General features: G+C 39.0%; 1 protein-coding gene across 8 annotated transcripts; it reads right to left on the bottom strand.

Annotated features, from left to right (window-relative positions):
* Window positions 1–1,151: 1,151 nt before the first annotated feature.
* Window positions 1,152–20,967, bottom strand: bin1b (bridging integrator 1b). Of its 8 annotated transcripts, XM_025062339.1 has the most exons (18): window positions 20,271–20,967; window positions 12,776–12,856; window positions 12,643–12,697; window positions 11,893–11,987; window positions 11,661–11,696; window positions 11,039–11,134; window positions 10,845–10,952; window positions 10,114–10,206; window positions 9,450–9,535; window positions 9,197–9,272; window positions 9,059–9,114; window positions 8,513–8,557; window positions 6,964–7,006; window positions 6,219–6,359; window positions 5,312–5,383; window positions 3,321–3,374; window positions 3,131–3,232; window positions 1,152–2,395 (listed from the first exon to the last, which is right to left on the bottom strand). In XM_025062339.1, the coding sequence occupies exons 1-18, from the start codon at window positions 20,349–20,351 to the stop codon at window positions 2,294–2,296; spliced, it is 1,422 nt and encodes a 473-aa protein (XP_024918107.1). In that variant the 5' UTR covers window positions 20,352–20,967; the 3' UTR covers window positions 1,152–2,293. The 8 variants fall into 8 exon arrangements, with proteins under 8 accessions (XP_024918107.1, XP_024918112.1, XP_024918109.1 ...); XM_025062344.1 differs by lacking the exon at window positions 10,114–10,206 and having other exon boundaries at window positions 20,271–20,965; XM_025062341.1 differs by lacking the exon at window positions 8,513–8,557 and having other exon boundaries at window positions 20,271–20,963.
* Between the last annotated feature and the right edge of the window lie 387 nt (window positions 20,968–21,354).

Genomic DNA, 21,354 nt, shown 5'->3' with positions numbered 1-21,354 from the left:
TTCAGTGATTTATTTGACAGGGACATTGTAGATTCATAAACATTTCTTTTTTTATTATTATTATTTTTGCTAAATAGTGAGCTCCAAGCTATTTTGGTGGGTAAGCAGTATGTGTCATGTCTTTAAATATTTTCTTTCTTTTGAAAGAAAATGAGAAAACCAGGAGTCTGGCCAGTAGGCCTCAGTCAGAATTTGTTTTAGCGAATCTGTAAACAAAAGTCTCTATGTTTCCTTTGTCTGCACAGGTAACCTTGGAGACGTCAAGACGCACCGCTTGTAACAGCCAAGAAATGATTGCCAGAACACGATCTTATGTTCTGCGGTTTCCCCAGTAACTTTGTGTTCTCAGGTGTCAGTTAGCAGAAGTTTAAGGCCAGGTTTTGTCTGATCATTTCATCCAGCAGCACATTCTGTCGCTGCCTTTGTCAACGCTGAGCCTGGGAGAGAAACCCAAGGCCTCGTATTGTCACCTCCTTGTTGTCTAACAACCATTGTTTTAGGCAGTACAATATACAGCAGTTCATTACGTGCATAAGTCCAACAGTTGGCCATTAATAATTCTTACTGTCTACTCTCTACACCCAATGCCTCCTGATAGCCAAGTAGCTAAATTAGCTCGGAAGATTTAGGGCGACAAAAGATGGATTAAATTAAAGACAAATATAAGGTTTGGTAAGAAGAGATGTACTGTAGCTCAGCTGTTACCAGTCTTTCTGTACCAAGGACTGCTCAGCTGGTACCAGCTGTCACTGTGGACCAGGAATACAGCATCATTGAAGGATCATTACTTTTTCAAAATAAAACATAATTTAGTCTCTATTCTGTTAGTGTCAGAGTCTGAATGAGCTGTTGTTTTGAAACATTGACAGATGAAAAAAGTAAAGGGATATGACTGAATTATTTTGGAATGAAGTAAAACTGCAGTACTGTACATTTTCCACTGTGTCCCACTATATAACAGGTTATACACAGTGTGAGGCCAAAACAATTAAATTAAATAAAACAAAATACAATCAAGAAGATAACTAAAATATCACAAAAGGTTGATCCAAATAGGTAAAGGTTAAGCCTAAAATAGCTTGTAGATACATAAATATGAATAAATAACCGTAATTGTCTGAAGAGACTGAAAAAATACAACACACATTGGCAGAGTATATGTTTCTTCATTAATCTTTAATGATTGATGATCGGCGCAATTGTGACCAGTGGTCTATTATTTTACACCATTTAAAAATATCTTGTTTCAGTGGCAGAGTTGGTTAAAATACCAATCGCCTTCTTTTTAACGTAAGAGTAATGAGAACATGTTTTATCGTTGCCATGAACTTTAAAACTTGTCAGAATAACGCTCATGGAAAATCAAATCTGATCCAGTGCAGGTCAGCTGTTCTTGTTAAAGTGATCAGACTCAGACTAATATGTGGGACATTTCAAAGAGAATAGATAACAGTATAACTTTTGGCTAACAGCAAGACATTTTACAGACAAAACAATGGATGTAAGTTATTTGCAGCCAAGAAGGCAGGGGCTTTTCTCTCATGCCTGAAAGCTGAGATAATTCAAAACCTGATAAATTAGGTTAATTGGAAAATTTAAACTTTTTTTTTTCATTTCATAAAATGTCCAGTTAAAACAGTGTAAAACTAATAAGTCCCTTTGTCAAAGCTACAAGCTGAAAAAAAAAGGATAAATGATAAAACAATGCAAACTCCTGCAAACATATGGGTTAATCATGTTTGGTGTTCCTCAGGGCTTCAGTTTCAGATACCTGAACATCTCAATAACCAGAACCACATTTCTGCTGGTTTTTTTTAACTCACCATATAGGAGTTCAGAAAAACTGAAACTAGACTCAAATGTTTCACACGAGGAGTTGTTAAACAGAAATATTGATCTTTTACCAAACAACATAGATATGATGACATTTAGACAGAACATCCTTGACTTTTCTTTGATAAATAAAACATTGTATGAAAATTGTCATCGTACACTATTGATACTTAATACTTACTTCAATAGTGAAATGACAAAGTGAAAAGCTTTATGTTCATTCAAAAATGTAGAACTCCCTTATCTTTATAATTTCTTGACCTTTGACCTTTGATTGTACTGCTCGTTCACATTCAATAATTATTTGAGTATTTCAGAGATAATAGTTCATCGCACTTGGATAATTCTGACCACGATGTACCAATACATTGTGTTGTGTAGACAAAAATGTAAAAACTGTATCTTCATCAGACCCATTAGTAAAGTAGTTGTTGAATAGATGGTGCTAGAATCCTTAACCTCAAACCTTCTGGGTAAAGTTTTCTGGGAAAACCCCTTTGGCTGAAATATCTTTCTTCTGCATCCAGTGAATCTCCTTGAAGCCCAGGAGCCAACCATCGTCCTGAAAAAGAAGAGAATACAAATGTAGCTCCTCAGTGTAAATATCAACGACTAACAGCTACACAGGGCTAGATTTACATATAATGGTGGTTGGAAAACAGCTTAAATTTAGGAAAAAAAATTTAAACAAATCAATTAGTAAAATATTGTCAAAGCGTACAGCAGAAAGTTAACAAGAATAAAACTTTACATCAAATACCACTGTAGTAATAAAATCAAAAATAGCATGAGTCTGACACCCAGGACTCTCTGCTAGCATGCTAGCAGCTACGATACGGAACCACAGGTTGAAATGTGTTTAAGTTTAGTAAACAGATCACAACAAATGAACCAAAAATAGAAAGGAGAGAGACCAAATGAAAAAAAAATCTGTTTTGTGCTAGGTTAGCTAAAATAACTACAAATTAGCCAGAATTTCATATAATTTAGCAGAACTCCTGTAGGAAAACAAGTGTAAGAAGGCTAAAGGTTGGCCAAACATACCTTAAGTGAAAGCTAGGAAAACATACAGTAACTGTAGGTCCAATATGTTATTAAAATATTTAGCACCAATTTAGCCATCTGGCTAACAGCTAACCTCCAGCTAAGCTAGATACAATGAAACTGTGCATTACCTACAAACACTTACAGAAAAATCCAACAAAGGCTACATTTGTGTCCGAGGGCAGACTGTAAACAACCTTGGAGACTTTGAAACACCACAATATAAATACAAAATGGATGTAATGGAAGTCACCTGTTCATCTGGATTATCAAAGGCCACGACCAGCACCACATCGCCTATCTTCAATTCCAGCTCGTCACCATCAGTGGCAGCATAGTCGTGTGTTGCTTTCACCTAAAATTACAGGCATGAGCCACAAAACAGGTTTTTAATTTTTACTTAAAACCATGTTTGTTCTCCACCAGGATATTTTTAATCTCACTTTGTAGAGGAATCCTGGAGGGAGGTCACTACCAGAGCCGTTGGTCACAGCACTCTGTATCAGAACGACATAAGCAGAATGCCTTATGAAGCTGTTGCTCGGTGGACGTGCGTTGATGAAATATGTCAAACCAAGAGGTGAAACAAAAAGAGGGTTGGTGTGGACTGCAGAATATGAAGAAAATCTAGACGTCAGGTGTTCCAACAGCACATGGAGGTTCTACCAACACAGACTGTGGACATCAATGTCGCAAAAAGAGGCTCCGACAAAATGAGTTTCTGGAAATTTCCCTTTGATTTTACATGATCTTGTAGTTTTTGAGTAGAGGTCAGGTTAGTAAATTACAAATGGTGAAGTAGAAGTGTATATGAATAAAAGAGGGAGTGAGAAGGAAAGCGAGTATGAATTTGATTGGTCTCCATCTTCAATATAACTGCACCCTATTACCCATACGCAATCATAATTTACCAAACGATCCTATATACTAAATGTAAAAGGGCGGGGGCTGACGATTGACATCATCTGACCTAAGTGACTATCGATCAAAGGATCTTTTAGATAAAACTACATTGTATACAACTGTGTCTCTACTGAAAATAGCGGAGCAGCACATGTGTTCTACAGCCTATGATCCAGACGGTGTACTATATACCTGTTCTTCTCCATCACCATCCCAGCCACCCTGCTCCACACTGGCACCATCCTCATTCTCATCATTCCAACTAGGCTCAGTGTACGACTGCCCTTGGTCGTAGTTCCCGGTCTCTTGACCTCGATCTGGGTCTGTATCCTCCCAACCAGATGGGGAATAGGTTTGGTCGTTGGATTCATGGTATTCCCAGCTACCTTGTGCCTCGTGGTCATTGTATTCAGATTCCTGCTCTGTGGGTGCGGGTTCTCGCTATTGGATTTACAGGTTGGTGTGTGTTGGGTTGGGTTTTTGGAGGAATTTTAAGGCGGGTTCAAGGACATTGTAAGAGAAGGGATTGTGCAGAGGAAGATAATGGAGGGAATATTCAGGAAGGGCAGATCATGTTGCTGTCCACGAATGAGGAAATGAAAGCAAAAACCTAGAGTTGAGTTGAATTTTCCTGCCTGGAACTAATGCTTACCCAGGAATCCCATGACAATGACTTCCGTAAAGCATGAAAAGACGAGACAACCAGTGAGATCATAAAAGCCTTCATTATGAAATCAAACATCTAGACCACAAAAGGAACACCAAAAGATTCTTAGGTGTACACATACACGTCACTTTATTAGGTCAACCTCACTAACTTATCGATATGGTCCAGACAGCCTTCTCAAGTTCAAAGTGAGTATCAGAACAGAGAAAATGGTGATACTGTACAGGTGACTTTAAATAGGGATGTCCGATATAAACTTTTTGCCAAAATCCGTGTACAGGTGACTTTAAATAGGGATGTCTGGTATAAACTTTTTGCCAAAATCCAATATGATGATAATGTCCAAACATGTCTCAGGCATTATTCATTATCGGAGGAAAACCAATAATGTTACATCATTTTGCTATATAATATCTCTTGGTCGGTATACTATCGGACATCCCTTATTTTAAACCTGCGATCTTTGTTGACTGAAGACTTCACAGGATTGTCTTGCACAATCTCTCTAGGATTATTCAGAACGTTATTGCAGCCTCTCGTTGAAGCCTTTCTAGAAAGATCAAAAGCAGCTCTGAAAGCACAGGAAGGTCCAACCCAAGACCAGCAATATGTACCTAATAAAGTGGCCATCAAGCGTACTAGTCAGAGAAAACATGACAAACATGCAGATAATGTCAAATGGGCATGCATATGTTACACCATGCAAGGCAAAAAAAAAAAAAAAAGAAAGAAGAAAGTTAAAATGGTATTTGTATTTGATCTTATTTGATGAAATCTGGGCTGACATTGATTCCCAGAAGAGTTTGTCTTCAGATTTCATCTGAAAATCTTTTTTCTTTTGTCCTAAACCACACGCACACCAACCTTGGGATCTGTGAATGTGACTGCTTGTTGTTGGATGTCCACATCCCAGTCCAGCAGACTGAACCCTGACTTCTGTAAATGTCAAAGGTCATGATCCATATGATGCACTTTGGCTTTTATTTAATCTGCATTCATTTTAATTAATTTAAACAACTTAAGTTTTTAGGCTGTTTCAATATGTTACTGTTTCACAAGTAGATAAAATATAAAAAGATAAACTGTTATAGAAAAAATCACAATAATAGTAAATCTATCGTTTGTTTATAAATCCATATTTTCCACTGCATATTAACTCTGGTTGTACTGAACCAATGTTTAGTGGCAGCAATTGTCATTTGTGGTGTAGTTAGCAGAATCTGGTGTCCCAGGTCCAGTTTTTATCAGTGAATAAAAGTCAAAAGTACATTAAATGAACTAATTAATTAAAATCACAATTCCTTAATTTCCCCAGTTGGTCTAATCATTTTAACTTTTAATTAAGATAAAGTTAGCTCTCTATCTTAGGGCTATTTTCCCATTTTATCTCATAATTAGGATTTTTTGTTAACGTTGCTCCATTTTTATCTCCCTATCAACAGATTCTATGTCATAATTAGGACTATTTTCTTCATCCCAATGTCTTTTTGCAACATTTTGATGTCAAAACTGACTTTTCTTTTTTTTACCATTCACAATTCCTTATCAAGACCTTTATATATATATATATAAACTTGTTTTAAAGAAAATACTAACATTATGTAACTTTAAAAAAATATTTGTTATTCTGTATTTTTGTTATGAAACTGTCTGACATTATCTTTCCTGTGAAAAGGCAAAAACAGGATGTTCTGAATAACAGTAGTGCTGCCCCTACAGGAAGACAGTTTCATTACAGAATAATAATGTAGAGTTAGTCAATTCTTCTGACCTGCTGTGTAGCTGCGGTGCTGCAGTCTGGGTTAGTGTCAAAAACTGAAGCCTCGTCCTCAAACACTCCAAAGTGCTGGTTCTCCTCCGGAGAAGACGTCGTCGACCTCCGGGGAGGCCGGCTCGCAGGAGGCCCGGGCTTCTGCTCCATCAGCAGTGAGTTAGAGAAGATCAACACATGCACACATGCAGATGAGTGAAGCAGCAAAACATACAAGGATTATTGTAATGAATCCCATTTTTTAGAAAGCTAAGAGGATTAGCAACGATTCAACCAAGTCTGGGACATGTAGTTGGAAATGTTCTTTTTTATTCCTGGAAAAGAACAAAGGAAATATTCTTTTTGTTAAATGAAAAGCGAGAACATGAGCAGAGGCATAATTTGATTTAGATACTTGATAAAGTCAAACACTCAGTTAGGTTCGTCAACTACAATAGGGTATAAAAGGAGCATCTACCAAATGCAGGTTTGGCCTGGCTTAAGGAAATCATGCTGTCATCCTATTTTAAATCAAATAATTTATTTAGTTTTCTATTTTTTTCTTGGTCCCTTATCCTGTTAAGAACTTAGGAATCAGATATTTTATGGCCATTTTGCTCTAAAACATTTTTGAATTTTTGTCTCGTTAAACTTTGTTACGAAATGTGCTCTCCAAAGACCCGTCAAACTTAAACACTACGACAGGTAGCAGAACATCAGGCGCCCATGCTCATGTTGTTATGCAGACCATGATTTCTTTCCTTACCTTTGGTGCTGAGCAGGCTGAGTCACTGTGGTTGGCTTCATCACTGAGATAAAGGGAGGAGGGAGACAGAGACGTAAATGAGCCACAGGAAAAACAAAACACTGAAACTTATTCAAATAAATGTAGATTAAGGCAAAAGCAAAGCAGTTGAGACAGGCAGCTCCACAGAGGAGGAACACAAACATGGACAGTTCACAAAAGAGGTAGAAAACAGGATGCAGGCAGATTGGACTGGATGAAGAAGAGTATCCAGGAGATGAAGACGCTGAGATCTTAACTGAGAGTGACCAGGATGGACAGGATTGGAGATGAGTCGATCAGAGGGACAGTTAAGGTGGAGATGGTTTGGACATGAGCTGAGGACAGATAGTGGAGATACTGGACAAAGGATGTTGGAGATGGAGTTGACAGGAAAGAGGAGCAAATTGACCTCAGAGGAGATTAGTGGGTGTAGTAAAAAAGGACATGGAGATAGTTGGAGTAAAAGAAGAGGAGGCAGAGGAGATGGAGGCAGATGATCTGCTGTATCCTTCAGGGGTGCTCCCTGAAGGTGGTAAGAAAAAGTGCAAGTCCAAGAAGTTTGTCTAAATCTGAAGTGGAGCTGAGTCACCTTATAGAATCTCTGTAGGTTGTGTTTAAAGTAAAAAGTCGATAAAGACGATTATAAACTAAGATCAGTTCCAGGGACTTTAAATCAGTTCCTGTCACCATAAAACCATGAATGAGTCATTTATTCAGGGTTTCAAATCCAGGTCCTCATCAATGATAGAGCTTTGACAGAAAAAAAAAAAGATTTTTAGCTGACATGAGCGGCCGAAGTCCACACCCCCACACTGAAAGTGTTTTTACTCTGTGCAGAAGGAGCTTTTACACAGGAACACACCAGGCTGCCAACACTGGAAACAGGTGCTGGGAAGGTACAACATGAGCAGCTACATGACCAGAGGGTCTCCGTCCAGTCTGTCCTGGAGGATGAAACTGTCACAAGGACAAGAGTCAAATAGTGACCTGAGATACGATCATGTGACTGGGAGCTGATAGGACAACTGACTGCTGTGTTCTCTCCAATAGCAAAAACTACTACAGTAACGTATGGAGCGTTGGACCTGTGTCACTGTTGGACCTGTGTGTGTGTGTGTGTGTAGTTTCTCCTCTGTCGATGTGATGACATCATTAATGGACTTGTGGACTCGACTTCAACTTTATTGTCAGCTGAGTCGACCTGAAGAAATCAGAAGTCGTCAATGCCCTCATCAATGAAGAAAAACTTTGACTCTAGTCCAAGTGGAGTCCCAGGTTCTTGAGGCAGATAAAGTGTCACTGCAGAACAATAAGGTCCAGGTGGTCAGTGCTCCAGTCCATGTTAGGTTCTGCTCTGTGCCACTTATTGACATTACATTTCAGTTGTTAGTTTAAAGTTATGGCCCAGGCTGACACAGATGAACCACAAAGAACAATGTAAACAAAAGAAGTAAAAACTGTTTAACATGAATGAAACCCTTCATGCTCCACAGACAAGCATGCAAAAAAGACGTCACATTACTTTTACCTCTTAGCACCTTCTCCTGTCTGGGCAGCCGCAGTACCCTCTTTTCTACAGAAGGAGTCAGTGTGACTAACATTATTCTCATGTACTTAAATCCTGGAGAAGAGTCTTAACAACCAGGACATGGTGAACTACTGACAGGACGTGGACATCATGCTGATGTCTCAAATTAAAACAAACTAAATTCTTTAGAACTTCATAAAGACTACTAGCAGAATGGTCTCAGTGATTTGGACATGGACTGAAAACCATGTGTCACAGACTCAGACCTGAGACCCAGTGAGCGCACAAGTTTTTGGGGGCATGAAAACTCCTTCAGTGACTCAACCAAACTTCCATAGGCTACACCGCTCTGACATGGAGTCAGAATTAAAACCTTCCAGTTTAAACTAAAATGACTGAATGTTACTTTAAGGGTTTTCTTCAGCAACTGAGACTCAGCCATAAAGGCAACAGGACTTTACTAAAATCAAACAACAAATGATTCTTTCCTGTCCAACATTCTGAATCTAGGACTTGAATCAGTGTACATTTTTTCCGGTCACTTACTTGATCTGCCGCTGCTCCTCCAGTTTGGTCATGATGTCAGTCAGGTTTTGGCTGAGCTGGAGAAGCAAACAGAGCAGGTGTACATAACCAACGGTCTGTGTCCTCTGAGCTTCCATTAGATTGGACAGGTCCACTCACCTTGCTCATTTCACCGTGAAACTTCTCCTGATGACCTGCCAGACTCTGGAATGTGTTAACATAGACGCCAACACGACTGTGGACACACACACACACACACAAATGAAGTACCACACATAAAAAGATAAATAGAACCAAAAGAATAGACTAAAGCCACTCAGATCATTTAAACAGGTGCTGCCCCCTACAGTCTATAACTAGAAACTGGCAAAAAATACCAATTCTAGTTCCATTCAGGAGAACGTTGTCTCACCTGTCCCACAGAACTGGAAGCTCATCTTGTAACTCCACGTTCAGCTCTTCAAAGATCTTCTGAGCTCGGCCCAACTCCTCTTCTGCCTGTGCACACACACAAACACAAACACAAACACGCATTATTACAACGCGTATCCTCTTTGTGACATTTAATCCAAAACACAACACACAAACAATGGTGCACACAGACAAACACAGACAGGGTTTAATGGCTTCAGACATGTGAATGCTGTCAAGACATTCAAATGTCCGACATTACTAACAAATACTGTGAGGGGGGCAGTTCTGTCAAATGCAGGTCTGATCGTGGGAACCAGATTATCCTCAGGCTCTGAACACATGATCGAAAGCTAACACTATAATCAGAGAATCATAAGAATAAATAATTAAGGTAAATATATGAGATATATTCTAAGACACTACTATGTATTTAAAGTAAGATATAATGATGTGATTGGTCACCATTATCTGGTGTTATGAGGTGTACCTAAAGAGTGGAGGAGGAGTAGGGAGAAAGTACAATCTTTTCATCAGTTTTGTCTTCTGGAGCACTGCTCACATTGCTGATCGTGTGTAGAGAACCTGTGCAGGATGTGGTTAGCTACCAGTTTTGAGATGTGGAGGAGGGAAGGTGGAGGTCAGTGGATGAACCAGAGTTTCACCTGGTTGTAGGAGAGGTTAGTCTGAGCCACCTGGTGGGCTGATATCAAACCCTGAGCCCAGCTGGGAGCCGCCATCTCCAACAGGGCTGCGGGCTAACCACACACACCATGCAAGAGGGTGAGAAAGAGTGAGAGAGACAGAGAGACAGAGAGAGAAAGAGAGAGAGGAGGTACAAGAGCAGGCAAAAAGCAAACAAGAACAATTCAAGACAAACGCACAAAAATGTTAATAAACAGTCATTAGATATTAGCAGCATTATTAGACAGACAGCAGCAGCTAAAGGTACACAGCTACAGAGCTAAACGTTTGCCGTTATAACTTCAATCTAGACCAGTAGTGTCCAAAATACACAAAATATTATGTTTCACAATTTTTAACAGTTGGAGTAGAACTAAGATACATTTTTTAGAGCCTCAAGAAAATTAAAAATTATTAATACAAAGAGAGGCAGCTACGTTAGGAGGAAACATCATGAAGAGATAACATCAATTCTTGTACTTGAAAAAGTAAAAAATAGTTCAACTTTAGCTAGAAATGAATTTATATTTATTCCAATTTTCAAAACTGAATATATTTTTAAAAAAATCATCTTCCCAGCCACCAGGAGTTTACAGAAAATATCTCAAATGGGTAAGTATTAGTTAGTCAAAATATAGCAAAATGGCCCAAATTTGCTAAAACCAAGTCTATCGTTAATGTGACGACACAAACATAGACACCTGGACATTACCTTGGCAATCTTGGCCTCGTCCTTCTTCTTTCCCTTCTGTAGAGAGGAAAAGTGATGCCTGGCGCTGTCAAAGTCCACCATCTTCCTGTCTCGCTTTGCGATGCGAGCCTGTAGGCGACAATTACAGTTTAAGTTGTCTTAAACAAGTGGTAACAATTTTTTTTCTTTTTTTCTTCCTAAATGTGCAACCCTACCTTGATATCAGGAAACTTTATCATGTACGTGTCCATGCACGTCAAACATTTTTCCGTGATGCTCTGTTGGTAGTCTAACCACAGCGTGTCTGTGTCCTGGAACGAAATTTGAAAAGAAAAAGCTAAATATAGAGGTTGGACGATGGGGAAGGATTGAAAATAGTTTGGACATGAGTAAGTAAATAGACAGCAAAATAAATACAGCCAAAATGGATAGATATAAGTTAGTTTAGGAGTGGTTAAAATGAGACAATGTAGAGCAGAAAAAAGCCACAAGCCCTGTTTATGATTGTGGACTGTATAAAATGAGCAAAAAGAAAAAAAAAAAAAATTCCACCTGCTGTCCAGCAGGGTCACTTCCTGTCTTGAACGTAACATTTCTTCACATTTTATATACAATTTAAATAACTGCTTCGACTTCCTCTGCTGCAGAGTGACGTCAGTGTCTCCCACGTGATTAAAAAAACTGGCAGCGGTTTATTCAATGTTAGGAAACAGTGTCATCTACAGGCCAAAAGCCGCATGTGTCCTCAAACGTGAGTGAGGTTTTTTTAAGGCATTGATATATTATTGAAATGATCTCATCAGTGGGAAACACTGGACTTTCTGCAGTTTGTTTTACCTCCAAATTATTGTCCATCTCCTTCTCTATCATCTCCTTTGGATGGAGGAGAAATGCATGCAGTTAAGAGACAGAAGGGAGGAGGAAAAGAGGCTGGAAAATGAGCATTAGTTACTAAAATCAGATTTCTTTCTTCTGTTGATACAATGAACATGGAGGAAATGTTTCACTTAAAGTCAGGTAAAAGGCATGTACTGAAAAACTGCATCATGAGGACATTTCGTGGTCTGACCTCTGCCAATGCGTTGACCTCTTCTTTGCCAAACCACTCGGGTTCGTACATGTCGGCCAGACAGTCCTGCAGCCGCCGCGATGCATCATGCATGGCTAAAAAACACAAAATCAAAGTAAATCTGGTCAGAGGAGTCCAATACCAAGAAACTATCAAACTGAAATAAGAGATATTTATTTCACGCATTGAGTGAAGAAGTTCAAAATCTAGAGTTCACATCACATCTGTAGCCAAGAGATTGGGTCATTAATTTACCTAACGATCTCAAACTACAGCAGGAAGCCATGGGAGCTAGATGATTACCAATTAATACCAGTTGCTAATTAAAAGTGAACAATTAACCTTTCTCTATCATCTATTCAGGTACAGTTACCACAGTAACTGATACAAGAGAGCTAACCCACTGCCACTGTGTGGTTAAACTTTAGCCATGGCCTAAACCTAGGTAGACACTGTTTAACATGTGGGGCCACAAACAGCAACAATTGTAAGTGAAATACAAAAAAAAAAAAAAAATTCATAAAACAGTGTATTAAAAATGTTCTTGTCACAAAGGCCCTGCTCCAGGTCAGAGTTAGCCTGAGTACTTTGCTAAACATGAGTAAAATTATCAAACTGTGTTATATTTTATTATATATTAAATCAAGAGTTTACTGGAAAATATGAGCCACTTGAGCACAATGAATTACATAGAGACCTCAGTTGACTCCAGATTGTGGTTTCCAGATCGAGGCCAGACAAATGACATACCTTTCACCGCAAGAACATAGGCCTTCAGGTCTTTCTGCAGTTTGGAGCCTTCTGCCTAAAGAGACAAAGTTACAGAAGGTAAACATAACGTTGAAACAACAAACACACAAAGTTTTCTTCATTTCCTACAAACCGTCTGCTTGTTGAATTTTGCCACCATCTCCTCAAAGGCAGCATCTCGAGTCTCATCTGCTTTGCCAAGCTTCTGCAAGACCTGCAACAGAAACAACAGACAGACTTAGCATTAGCCAACGCACAACAAAATAGCTAATAACACAGACATCAGATAAGTATTCAATTGGACTATGGACCAAACAAAAGAAAAGTAGACAAAAACCATTGAATACAAAAATAACAAAGGTGACCAAAAGCTAGGCTGAAATATGATGAGTCAGTCAGAAATAGATTAGAAGTTTAAACCAATTTTAGAAACTTTTTAGAAAAGTTTAGAAATTAGACCAAACATAGAAAACAACTCAGTAACAGAAACTTTCCAAAAGAAAATTAAAAGGCCAAAATAAATAAATAAATAATTAGACACTGTTAGATAAAACAAAGCCAACAGCTTAACGTTAGCCAAAATACATAAATGGTAAAGTTTCAGAAAAAACTAAGAACATTATTAAATCTTTACCTAAGATGTACTCAACAAATGACAATTTGAATTCAATTACAATAAGCTGAAAGAAAACTAAACGTAAAGGCAAAAGTAGCTTCATGTCTGTAACATATAGAATACATTAGCCAGAAACATAGCAAACACATCTGCACGTTAGGATAAAAATAAAGAAAATGGTATTAAACAAAGACACAATTAATTTAAATAAATGAGAGATTAATAGATACAAGTCAGACAATAAAGAAAAATAATTAAACAAAACCTAATTAAAGGGCAGGAATGACTAACAAACAGACTAAACGTCTGAATCTAATTCTTGATGTGCGTGAAGCCGTGTCACTGCTGTCACTTTGTTCCTCTCTAAAACTGAAGGCATGTAGTGAGTCTATTTACAGTCTGCCTGTCAGAGCCATGTGTCTCCCCTGTGTCTGTGCTCCACGCCAGCTGTCTGTCACTGCGTGTATGTGTGCAGATGTATGCGAGGATATGGAGGTCAGGGGTCAAGGCCTTTGTCACTTGCTGACTCATGGAAGGCACTGAATTAATTTCAGACTTGGTCCAAACTTTTTTAAACAACATATTGACCTGAAGGTGCAGCGCTGCTTTTGTTAGATGCTATAAGACAGAGGTCTCAGCGGGGGTCACTGACCCCAAGGGAACTATGGAGCTACTGCAGGGGGATTGGGAAATTGGTTCAACAAAAAAAAAGGAAAACCACAACTATATGAACATGTGCTAAACATTCATAGATTATCATTAAAATACACATTAGATGTTGGTATGAAAAAGATAACTGAGCAACCATAGTAGTCAGAAAACTTTTAATTACCTTCACTGTCTAATATACAGCATATTCCTGGACAGACACCTTGGGGGCCAGACAACCATTACATTATCACAGTTTTGTTGAACATTATTTGATCTTTATTCTGGAATCCAGTCATGGACCAGATTAGATGGTTTGGTGCTGCCTGTCAATAATCACTGATTTAGAGGTTTAACCAGTATGACATCAGCTCTACATATTAGAAAATTCACCATGACACTCATTGGCTGCTTAGTGTGCCTTCTGTTATCACATTAAAACAAACAACCACCTCTTCTTCTACAGTACTCTCATCTCTTTGATTAAATACTTAAAAAGGGAACCAAAGAGAAAATAGAGGTTATATTTACAAAGGTTACGGTTTACTTCTTAGGAAAACTCCTTGAGTAAACAGAGTAAAAGTCTGCGACCTTGTTGTAATCAGGTCAGGACGCATTTAATTGCAATCGAAATCTCCTATCAGTACTTTATCTTCTGTCTGCATTCTGACTGCACAGATAAACATCTGCCACCTAGTGGTGAGGCCATTGAGGGACACTGTGACTAGACAAAACAGGAGGAATGAGGAAGTTCAAGTCTTCCCACACACAAGGTGACTAATCTGACGGCTGATGTAAGAGCTTCCATCACCTGGAACACCTGCCTCAATCACAACCTACCCACCCCCACACCTCACCCCCCCACCCATCACTTCCACAACCATCAGGTCTTTCACCTACACCTTCAGCACCACCTCAACCAGCTGCCTCCTAAAACCTTGTGAGAGATACTGAAACCATCATCGTTGCAACACAGGGACTTCCCCGGTGCTCTCTCTCTCTCTCTCTCTCTCACTCTCACACACACACACACACACACACCTGCTACATGAGCATCGAAACACTTACTGACAGAGTCTGTTTATAGACATGGCAGAAAATACATCATAGTTATTCATGTGGAGATCTTCAGCAAGTCTGCAGTTCAGAGAAACAAAGGAAATACACAGATTTAAAAAAAAAAAGCATTAGTTTTTCTTTTAAATGAAGGGTTTTCTTCCCTTTAGCAAATATCATTTAACGTAATTTTGGATCAACTACATCATTTATTAGTCATTCAAGATCAAATATTGCAGTTATTTGGCTAACATATAGCCAACATTTAGTCAGTACTGTTAGCTACCTTTATTTTTTTGATTCAGTTTTAACTTGGTGCCACCGTTTGGCTATTTGTGCTGTATTTACCTGCGATAATCTTCAGACATACTGTATGTTAGCAAACGTTTAGCTACATATGTTCTTATCTTAGCTATATCCTAGCTAGTTCAACAAGCATCTGTTCTGGTCTAAATAAAATAATAGTTGAAATGCAGTGGCGTTGACTTAGCCCTAATTATAGTCCAGAGTGTCAGAGGAGGAGCAGCTGCTGCTCAGATACTTTAACACTATCCAAACCAGTGGTCCCTAAAACCAGGACACTCCTGGTTTTCTGGAAAGGTCCATTTGTACACTTTACTGTAATGTTGGATAGTAGAACATTCTGGAGTGTGTTACTGTAGTTGTAGCTGTGAGTGTGTCCAGAGAAGGTCGTAGCAACGGGTGTTCAGTTTCAATCCCAAAAATACATCGCAGGCAGTTTGTGGGGTATTAAGAGTGATAGAGAGAAGGCCGGTGGGTGGGGGCTATAGATAGATACACTTTTTATACACACACAAACACACACACACATATCTGAGCCCCTCCCGGGAGTGAGGCATACTGAGAGCTGTTTGAGGAAAGGACAGGTGTTGAGGCCAAAAATCAGGGTGACTTCCATGTTTGTTAACTCTGGATTCCAGTCACCGTTCTGGAAGAGTGGTCAAAAATATTTATGCACACAGTTTAGAGCTGAAGTGTTACTGTGGGGGTGGTGTTCTTTGGTTCTGCTGCCTCTCCTCTTCTACAGCAGCAAAATCTCTCCAGTATTTATCTTTGAAACAAATGTATTTTACTCTTGTCTCTGTGGTTATTCTGGCATCAACAGACCAACAAATTTCTTTTGGAAATTAGATATTTTTTTTACATCAGTCAATATTGTTGTATTCATCAGAATAACTACACCAAACAAATGCAGCCTGTTATAAGGACTAAAGGCTAGTACTTTTCAGAGGGTCCTCGCTTTACGACATCCCTGACCTACAAAGTTTCGTGCTTATGTCCCCATGTCCCATAATGCTATTTCCAAAGTCTTGTTCCATTATTCTGAGATACAGCGTTAAAACAGATTTCGCACAGGAACTAGTTGGCAAACGGAGCTGCGATATCAGGCTGTGATATGCGCGGAAGACAGCTTTGTTTACGTTCACCCGTTGTAGCCCATACCATGGGTTGTGCTACATTCACTTTCTTTCATTTCTGTTGTTATTGGGAACTTTTTGTCCTTCATTACGGCTCCAAAGTGTAAGTCAGACTCTTCTGATGTTTCCATGTCCTACATTATGACGTTACCACTGTGTTAGCATAGGTGAACGACAGATGCACTTATGTGCAGTATGCAAGTTCCGACTTACGGAGAAGATCGAGTTACGTCACGCTATGTGAATGAACTCGGTGAATGGCAGTAGGCTACAGGTTGCAGCCAACAACAGCTCTTCTAATTTTGTTTCAGCTCCCCCTGCACATCCTGCACATATCAACCCTACATCATCTAAACACCAGTCTTCATTGTTTTCACTAAAAATAAATATTGACGCTTTTGTACTGTAGATAAAGGCCACCCATACTGTATGTAAGGGGCATGAATATGAAAAAGTGACTACACAGTTAACTAACAAGTAACTGTGGTAGGATTTCAGGGTGTGTTCTCTTCCTTTTAGACTTTCATCCATCTGTAAAACTCCCTAGCTAGCTCTTTGGCTGCTTTTTGCATTTGGGCTAATATTTAGCTCCATTTGCTACATTGTAGGTATTTTGGCCTTACTTTGAGGTTGTGTTGTTGGCTAATTTGGCTGCTTGATTATTTTACAGTATTTTATTGATAATTTTCATTCATTCATTTTGATTGGTTTGGCTTTGGCGTTTGTTGTTTGTTTATTGGCAGAATTGTTGCCTCGTATGCTAAACTCGTAGAGCTAAGATGTTCATTTGTCTATATTATTTATTTATAATTTTTGGCCACCTCTTAATTCAAAGCTTTCTCTGGTCTATTTTTTCTATTTTGACTTTAGTTTAATTATATGCAATGTTTCTTATTCTTGGGCAGATTTGAATGATCCTATTTTAATAGGATATTTATTATTTATTTAAGTTACACATTTTGGATTATCTTATCTTGGCAAATTCTGAACATTTTTATTTAAGTTACATTTTATTTAATTGTAATTTATTACGTATGACATTTATGGCACATTTTAAGACTTAAGTCTTAGATGCTGTCAATCATATCAGTAATGATTTCCGAACCAAAATTTATTTGCAATAGCAATTCAACAAAGGCATTTGTTCTGCACCAAATACACTTGTTAAAATGCAGTGCACTTGGTTATGATCTCAAGTGTCACTGGAAGAACAGCAGTTGGTCCTCGGGTATTTTTACATCATCAAATCATGAAGGCCATCTTGGAAAAGTTTGGGCGGCCCCTGAGTTAACCCTACAGCTAACATCATGACAGAAATATATTGGAATCTAAAATCATATAAATGCAAAAATAACAGTTTCAGGTCACGGGCTCATTTTAAACCTGTTTCCTTCTGGTTGTCATATAAAGTTAAAGAGCAGGAGGAGAGGAATGGTGGAGGACAGCGTGCCAGCAGACAGACAGCTGAAGCCTCTGCTCCCCTCCTCCACCTCCAGCTCCAGCCTTCACAGGGAAACTGATACCCTGGCCTTCCACCACACTCCCGCCAGCAGCAGCAGCAGCAGCAGCAGCGACTTTGACTAAGGGCTGCAGTATCACCTGAAAGCCTGACCTTTATTTATGGTCACCGTGTGGATTCCCTTTCAGATTAAACCTAAAACTTGCAGATCAGTACTGCATTTGAAGGCAGACACTAACAATGCAACAAGTAAAACTAAAACACTACTCATAGAATTGCTGCTGAATGAAGCGTTAAGGTCATGCTGTTACTGGCAGCTGAGCTGAAAACTGTGTCACAAATGGACTGGCATCATCTACAGTTATTAACATGAAATATAATTAAAATAATATGAATTTTATTTTAAAAAAAGGGCTCAGGACTGGCATCATTGATGATACAGAAATGCAACAACAGCCAACACTACAGCCAAATACACCGTAGGTTAGGTTACATTGAGGAAGAGGCTTGTGTTTATGTCATGGCCTCACTTTTCCCACAATTCAAATCTTTTTTCAACAGGAAGATTCCACTTTTAGACGAGTGTCCAGAGTGGGGAATTGCAGTTATACACTACATGTGACTGACCGGCCTGACTGCGGTCCAGAGCCCTCTTCTATTGAAAATAATCACTTGCAAAATATGTCAATTTGAGCAGCAGCTCCTCTTCTGCTGTTGTTCTGAGGTGATTAGAGCCTAAAAGCTCAGTGGGGCTTAAGCAACCGCAGTGATTAGCACCATAATACCCCAGAGTCAGACACAGAGTGTTGATCAGGTTTCATTGCTGCACTTTTAGACCTGGTCCTGCAGCCCAGAGTCAGAAACAGTCTCCATTTTTAATGTTCTAATCCCCAGTTTCAGTTTTTTATCTGAATAATTAAAGGAAGTTTCTCTTCTTTTGTTCTATTTGTCTTCATCACCTAAGGTGAAAACCCCCTGTTAGCAGACCCCTCTGAACTGCCCTCCACTTTCACACATTTCAATGGAAACACAGCAAACAGGTGTCTTATATTAGATATATAGCTCTGCCATTAATAATGTAGAATATTGACACTATCAAATATCATGTGAGATAATGGTCTATTTTTGACTCCCTCCAGAGGAAATCCCCTGCTCTGCAGCTGCCTTCATTTTTACAGTCTTGCTCAAGGACACTTTGGCAGCATGTTTAGCCTCTGGGTGTATCTGCCCATTCAATCACAACACACAAAACACTATTTGCACTGACTGAACACCAAATCAAATTATGATATTCTTGGATATGTGCAGAAATGTCAGGGAGCCGTCGGCAATGAACAGCATCACACTATCATTTGTTACATTTTAGATAAACACGTGTCCTGTGATAACTCCGACCTCATGGTCCACAGTTGATGCTACTTTGGTGTCAACCTTGGGGCTACTTCAAAGCTATCAATATGCTAACTTTTTGCTCTATTCTTGGGTAATTTAACCATATTTTGGCAATGGTTTCACTTATTTAACCATATTTTGGCAATGGTTTCAGCTAATTCTAACTATAACATTCAGAAAGACTTAGCTCAGGAAGTTTCTACTCATCTTACAGTATTGTAAACATTTTCTAGCCATTTTAGCTCACTTTGCTTTCTGCTCCACTTTTTAGCTTACCGTGTAAGTCATTCACAACAACTTGTAGTTTTTGCTACAATTTTGACCAGCTTTTACCCTGCACTACCTTTTTCTCTTTTAGGTTTTCAAACTATTTAAGCCATTTTGTAGCTATATTTGCTGGCTATCATTTGACTTCTGGTAGTCATTTGTCATTTATTTAACCACTAAAATATATTCAGGAGTTTTTCAGATGCATGCCTGCCATATTTTCAGCAATCTATTTGAATACTTCTAACAGTCTAACCTTTAGTTTTATTTTTGACTTGTTTTTATAACTTATAAATATCCTGGGCTAACTCTGAGCTAGTTTTGCTATTAATGTTCTGTTGGGTTTTTGGAACTTTATTTCACGAGTACTGGTGTTGATATACAAAAATGTATCACCTCAAATTATGAACTGTTATTTTAAACATTGCACTGAAATCAAGTTTCTTCTAAGCTTTACCAAAATGAAAACCTGTCACTGTCGAATTCCAGGAGCTAAAATTCAGAAAGGAATTCAGTTGCTGGTGAAATTCGAGTCATTTTGGAACCAAATTCAATTGTAAGTAAAAATACTTGGGTAAAAACTGAAGATATTAAAGTCTATACATCAACAGACTTGATTGAATTGAATTATGGTGAGCAATCGAGTGTGACTGGATTGAACTTTGAAGGTAAAACCTTTGAGGATCTTGTTTCACCTGGAGTGAGTGACAGTAGGACAGTGGGACATGTGAGCCTGCGGCTCCTCTCCTACCTTCTCCTGCGCTCTGCTCAGTCTTTTCTGGACGTTGATGGCCAGTTTCCCGGCGGTGACCCCTTTCCCTGTCTCGGCCATGGCTCTGGGTGTGGTGGCCCCACGGCGGTTCGACTCGTGAGCAGTGAGGAAACACGGAGACAGAGGAAGAAGGAGTAGAAGTAGAGCGTCCCCTGTGGCAAACCCCTCCTCTGTCAGTCTCTGCCTTACTGTGCGTAACTCTAATCCCGGGGACAGCTTCTTAAAGGTGCTGTGCGTAATTTAATCCGGGTTGTGTGGCAACAATTAAGAGAGCAAAATTAAAATTAAATAAATTAAAACAAGCAAAAGAAAAAAAAATGAAGTGACTGATTCTGCAAGGGCATACAAACAGGTTGAGGTTGTAATGTGACTGATCTGACAGTTAAGTGATGGAGACCTGAGCCCAGGAATGACACACTCTCAGGTTTCCTCCTCCTCCTCCTCCTCGTTCATCCTCTTAAAGGCGCAGCAGGTTGGTGGTATTTATTATTAGCGGACAACTGTTGCGAACACGCACGCGCACACCCTCACACACACACACACACACACACACATATACACACACTAGTTTCTTTTACGCAGGTATTTCCTGTGCGGTTTCATTCAGCTTTGACGACCAAGTCAGTCCACGTGTTCTCATCATCATCATCATCATCATCATCACCATCATCAGATGCACGTTCGTTCAGAAATAATGAGTTTGAGTTGTGTCTTAAAGAAACCACTAGATGTCAGTAAATGTGCCATCACCTCAACTGACTTTACATTCATTTGTAATTTCTGGCAGAAATAGTTAAGAAATAATAGTTACAGTAGTGTCGAGGGTGTAGTTAGGCCTCGACAGATAACTGCTGGGAATCGAGCCCCCATCCTACCCCATATTTCCAAAAAGATGAATTAATCAATTAACAACAGAAATGACCAAATGTGATGTGTACACTAACCCTAACCCTAAACCAAATCATAACCTAAAGTTTGTGAAGTAAATCATTAGTTGTCAGTTGGACCGAGTTTAGTCAAAAAATATTAGCTGAGATTAGGATAAATATTGCTAAAAATATGC

This window comes from Cynoglossus semilaevis, chromosome 14, assembly GCF_000523025.1.
Source record: "Cynoglossus semilaevis isolate Cse_v1.0 chromosome 14, Cse_v1.0, whole genome shotgun sequence".
NCBI lineage: Eukaryota > Metazoa > Chordata > Actinopteri > Pleuronectiformes > Cynoglossidae > Cynoglossus > Cynoglossus semilaevis.
The sequence above is the reverse complement of the archived record's forward strand: the minus strand, read 5'-3'. Positions and strand labels throughout refer to the sequence as shown.

What these genes read in the sequence shown, in the direction of transcription:
- bin1b (XM_025062339.1), bottom strand. Translation starts at nt 20,351, where the DNA reads ATGGCCGAGACAGGGAAAGGGGTCACCGCCGGGAAACTGGCCATCAAC. An exon ending in AGGTCAACGCATTGGCAGAG is followed by an intron (nt 11,697 to 11,892) that starts GTCAGACCACGA and finishes CTCCATCCAAAG; the next exon opens with GAGATGATAGAGAAGGAGAT. An exon ending in GCACCGCAGCTACACAGCAG is followed by an intron (nt 5,384 to 6,218) that starts GTCAGAAGAATT and finishes TGACATTTACAG; the next exon opens with AAGTCAGGGTTCAGTCTGCT.